The sequence below is a fragment of the Kryptolebias marmoratus genome, linkage group LG3 (assembly GCF_001649575.2).
Source record: "Kryptolebias marmoratus isolate JLee-2015 linkage group LG3, ASM164957v2, whole genome shotgun sequence".
Taxonomy (NCBI): Eukaryota; Metazoa; Chordata; class Actinopteri; order Cyprinodontiformes; family Rivulidae; genus Kryptolebias; species Kryptolebias marmoratus.
The window spans coordinates 4,453,947-4,459,111 of NC_051432.1; the positions used below are offsets into that span (position 1 = coordinate 4,453,947).

A 5,165-nucleotide genomic window follows, 5' to 3' on the forward strand; every position below is an offset into this window, starting at 1 on the left:
TTATCTCCCAGTCGTTCAGCCTGTGCTGTACCTCTGATGACCTCATTCCTAATCCTGTCCATCCTTGTCCCTCCCAAGGACAACCTCAACATCTTCAGCTCTGCCTCTTCCAGTTCTGTCTCTTTTTGTCAGTCCCACTGTCTCCAAACCATCCAACACAGCTGCTCTCATCACTGTCTTGTAAACCTTTCCTTTGACCTTTGCTGCCACCCTTTTGTCAAATCACTCCTGAAACTTTTCTCCATCCACTCCATCCTGCCTGGACTCTCTTCTTCACCTCTTTACCACACTTCCTGTTTTCCTTGCTCCTTTGTAACCTCTGCTCCTTGTAGCCTCACTGTTCAACCTGCCTCCCTCTCATTCACACACAGATACTCTGTCCTCTTATGGCTGACTTTCATCCCTCGTCTCTCAAGTGCATACCTCCACCTCTCCAGGTTCTCTTCCACCTGTTCCCTGTTCTCACCAAATTGTATTTCATACAATTTCTAACATCTGGACCACCTTAGATCAGCTCTGGGTCAAAATCTAAAATGCTGGTTGTGGCTGCCATCTATGGCAGTCATACAGTTAAGTTAATTTCATAAGTTTGCGTTACAATAAACAACTTAAAGTAAGGTAAAATAATTTATGTTTATTAAAATCTGATTGTAATATATATTGTTGTTTTAAAATGCAAATTTAAAGGTTGTGTAATTGTTTCCAGAGTGGAACCAATGTTTGATTTGTTGTTTGGTTTAGATCGATATTTTCAGTTGCACACCACACTCAGTAGGGGGCAGCATGTTTTCTTTTTCTCAGAAAAAAGAGGGATTTGACGAAGTGTGCAGTGCAGTTTGGTGCTGCATAGTTAAAGGAAGTTGTACTCCAAGAGGTGCTTTTGATAACTACTTCAAACTAATGCGACCAATGAGGTATGCAATTCATATTTTGTGTTTGTATAGAAAAAGAATGTGTTGATTTTTTTGTGAGCCAGTTTTATGTTTTTGTACAGTTCTCATGGCATCATTGGTGGCACCTGTGTCCAGTTAAATGCCAGTAAATATCAATAACGGTTTTTCAACTTGGAGGGAGTTATACTGGTTCTGGTCAAACCTGGTCTAAATTATTCTCCACTGAATACAAATACATGACAACACAGTTTGTGATTTAGGAAATCTATAGGTGTAAAAGTAAACAATGGTTTAATGTTTTTTGTCATGTAAACCATAACATTATTTCCAAGGTTTGACCAAAACGCTCCATCTTTCTCATCATAAGATGATCTTAGTGTCAAACTGGGATAAAAGGCGGCATTCCTTCAAGGAATGCTAGGCCTTTAATAGATAATGTTTTTGTGGCTCTGACATCCATTCAGTAATTTAGTTCATATTTCAGTTTTAACCTGCATCATTTTGGCTTCAGCTCACAGCTTTTTTTTTCTTTATTCAGATTGGAGCAGTGCAGTTTGTCAGAGATCAGCTGTGCTTGTCTGGGCTCAGCCCTGAAGTCTAATCCCTCCCATCTGACAGAACTGGGTCTGAATGGAAACGACCTGAAGGCTCCAGATGTTCAGCAGCTTTTGGATCTTGTGAAGAGTCCAGACTACAAACTGCAGACTGTGAGGTCAGTAAATGGTCTGAGTGAGTTCTGTAAACCTGCAGTTTCTTCTCAGTGAAGTTGGTCCTTTTACTGAATGATGCTGCATCACTGACTGACAGCTGATGGAGGGAATTTGTCTCCTCTTCTTCTGTCTTCTCTCTGCAGGTGGGCTCCTTCTTTATCAGACTCCATCTGATCCAGATGTAGACCAAGTTACCACAGCTCATCGCTGGTTGTTGAATCAGAGCCAAAACAGGTGGCTCATCAGCACTTTGGGGGGGGGGGGGAGTAAAAAGTGATGTTGGCAGTATCAGATCAGGAAGTAATGAAGCTTCTCCAGACTTTGACTACATCTGCAGCTATGAGGACGACTGCAGCTCAACATCTTCATAAATGGGTTTGAAAGCAGAGCGCAGCGCCCACCGTAAGCTGCTCCATCTGATATGGTGGATAAACAATGGATGAAAATGACTTCATCATGACAGAGACAGTCCAAGTTCTAACAGGTTTGGATGTATATATAGGATTTAAAGAAAAAAATGCAAACTGAATGTAGATAAAGATGGATGTAACAGTGTCATTGTACAGATGTGTACTTCTAAAGCTTTGAACGTATAGATGTGTTGTAGTTTGAGAGGAACTGCCTTTGTTGACTTTGTGTGCTGAGTTGGTTTAGAGTTTGTACTTTTTATACAGACTTGGACTGTTTGAGGTCAGCTCTGATGTCACGGATACAGTATTTTACTCTGCTGTTTTGGACAACATCATCAGATATGAAGTGTTTATTTTCAAATGTTCATGAAGGTGATGGGAAAAGATTTCTCACTTTCCTCAGAGGATTTATGAAGGCACTGTTGTCTGACGAGCGTAGAAAAGCCTAAATGATTCCTGATGTTCATAAATGTTTTGAAAAACACGCATTCCTGAGTGGATTTCTTCTTTTTGCCAACTGTTTCTGCGTCCGTTTTTCACTTGACAATTTTTAGCTGAGTGTAGCTCATTCTGTTAACATTTAACACTGTTCTGTTCAAGTATGAGAATCTGAAGGATTTTCCAGGACAAAGTGTATTTAGTGCATGTAGAAAGAAGCTGTAATATCTCACCTGGAGGACAGACAGGTGTCTGCTGTGCAGCATGGTTAGACTGCTACACGCCTGCAAGGGTGGCTATCTTTGTGTGGACCCCTCATTGATGAAAAGCTCTCCAATCAGCTTTACTATAAAAACTGAAGGCCCAGGCCCTAAACATCCAAAGTGTGAACACCTGGTCTCCTCTCCAGCCTCAGAGTCCATCAGATCCTGCAGCAGGGCTGTGGCCAGAAACTTTGAAACAATCTGCTTCTTCTAACTTCTCCTTCTAATCAAATGTTTCTGTAAATAGAACTAAAATAACAACCAAAAAAAATTTCTGTATGTGGGAGGGTTTGTCAGCTGATGGGCTCAATTTAGGATGTTTTTTAAAGACTTTTAAAAGTAAACCTTTGATCTAAACAGATGAACTGTACTTCCTTGTAGAAAAATGTAACTGCATTTATGAGAATAAAAAAGATAATTTGATTGATTTTATTGCTGTTCATTCATTTGTTGTTGACTGTTGTGTTTCCTTCAAATTCACCCAAATAAAAAAAACAGAACATGAACTTCTGTTCTATACCTGAATACATTTAGCTTCCTCTCTGGAGAGCTTTCTCAATTCAAAACTGAAAAGTGTGGAGTCCCCAGCTTTATTCTGCATATCCCATGCAGAATAAAGCTGGGGACTCCACACTCTTCAGCTCCCCGGATGGGAAGTGAAACGTCTTCCGCTACAGAACAGAAATCCTGTTGTTTTGTAATTTTGAATTGTTTTAGAATTTGCTGTTTCCTGTATGACTGAGACTCTCCACCAGCATGTTCCTTCCAAACCTAAGTCATGCTGCCATGTTGTTTTTAGAGAGAAGAGGCTTTCTCCTGCAGTGCATCCAACAAGTCATGACATTAACAGCAATATTTTAGTTTATTTAGCCTTCCATAAAAAAAGTCATATTTTCACCCTGTTATTCATACATTTATAAGTGTCATAGTTCCAAACTAAATATTTAATTTGCTAACTAAATATTTAGCTAATATGCAAATCCCTTGCCGAAAAGCAGATGTGGACTATCAAAATAAAAGCCGAACCAGCTCGTCTGATGTTCTCTGTTAACACGTTTGACATGTCCAGAGGACAAGAACGATGATAAAATATAATACATGAGAGAAAACTGAAGCGATTCACTGTGGTCAGCAGCAACTCTTCTGCTGGTGGTTTTTTTTTTGGCAAGGTGTATATTTAAAGGTTCGGCTTTTATTTTGAAATTTCACTTATGCTTTTGGCAATGAATTTCCATATTGGCTAAACATTTGGGTCCGAACTAAATATTTAGTTTGGAACTATGAAATTTTACAGTGACACATGTAACACTTGACAAGATGGCGGCCAAAAATCTCAGGTAAGGCCATTCGTGTCATTCCAGTGGGTTTATCCTCCACGTACAGAGATATTCAGCTCCCGGGTAATCAGCTCCCAAATGACGTTTTTCTGCAGTTTAGGAGCCAGTTAGACCCAGAACTCAGAGGGCCGAACCCATACTTAGAATCTAGGATGACAGTAACCAACATTGTTATGTATAGGCTTCCCACTTAGTGGCTATCACTGTTGACTTAGGATGTAGTCTCAGTGGGTCCGACCAGCACCACAGTGACAAACATCTGCTTGTACTCAAACACCCTCCAAATTCAGCCTTTGCCTCATGCGTAATTACGCATGACCGAAGGAGGAGGATGAACTCCCTCTGGTGGAGTGAGCTCCGAGTCCCTGAGGAGCCTGTGATCCAGAGGACATGGCCTCAGACAGCCAGTGTGACAGGCGCCTGGCCGACAGGGGAAGCCCTTTAGAAGGATCTGTGAAATCCACAAACAAGCGCTGAGAGCCGTGCGCGCGATGTAGCACGAGAGCGCGCGCACGGGGAAGAGGAGATGAGATTAAGTCCGCCTGAGACTCTGGATCTGAAGGAGCTCGTGATCTTATCCCAGGATATAATAATGTGTTTTTATTGTAAATTATTCATCTCAAACTGCAGACTGTCCCACATCAGACTCTCTTAGATGCCCCGTGTTCCCTTTTTTTTTTAACCAGATATTTCTTTAAAAAGGCAGAAATGTGAGCAATTTATTGGCTACCTGTCCAAACCAAATATTGACCAAATTTGACTGCTAAATCTGCGTAAACTCTGCTCTCCAGGCTGAATTTCAAGGAAAATAGCAGCGAACTATTACTAAGTAGGAAGAATCAGGAAGTAACTCGTTTTGGTGCATTATGATCTAATCAAGTTTCTCAGACGACTGAAATATTGAGGGGTCTAAAGGTGCTCGACACGCCTGATTTGTTTAAATGGTGCAGATTATTGTCAGAGCTTTGAATCTAGTGGTGGTGTCAGCAGGATTACGGGAACAGGGTTTCTTTGTATGAGAGTAAAAGGAATGCGCTCTTCGGTGGAGTTGAGTGGCTCTTAAAAGAGCCTTTTTGCTGTGGTGGAGGCGCAGAGTCTAAGCTCTCTCCCCGCG

At 41.2% G+C, this 5,165-nt stretch overlaps 1 protein-coding gene across 3 annotated transcripts in view; it reads left to right on the forward strand.

The window, feature by feature from the left end:
- LOC108228442 (protein NLRC3-like) overlaps positions 1-2,932 on the forward strand; it is a 17,909-nt gene extending 14,977 nt beyond the window's left edge. For all 3 annotated transcript variants that reach the window (XM_025003235.2, XM_025003236.2, XM_037974806.1), the window contains 2 exons: positions 1,432-1,605; positions 1,747-2,932. In XM_025003235.2, coding sequence (XP_024859003.1) covers positions 1,432-1,605; positions 1,747-1,777 — 205 coding nt within the window. In that variant the 3' untranslated portion in view covers positions 1,778-2,932. The remainder of the gene's footprint in view (positions 1-1,431; positions 1,606-1,746) is intronic.
- Positions 2,933-5,165: the final 2,233 nt, after the last annotated feature.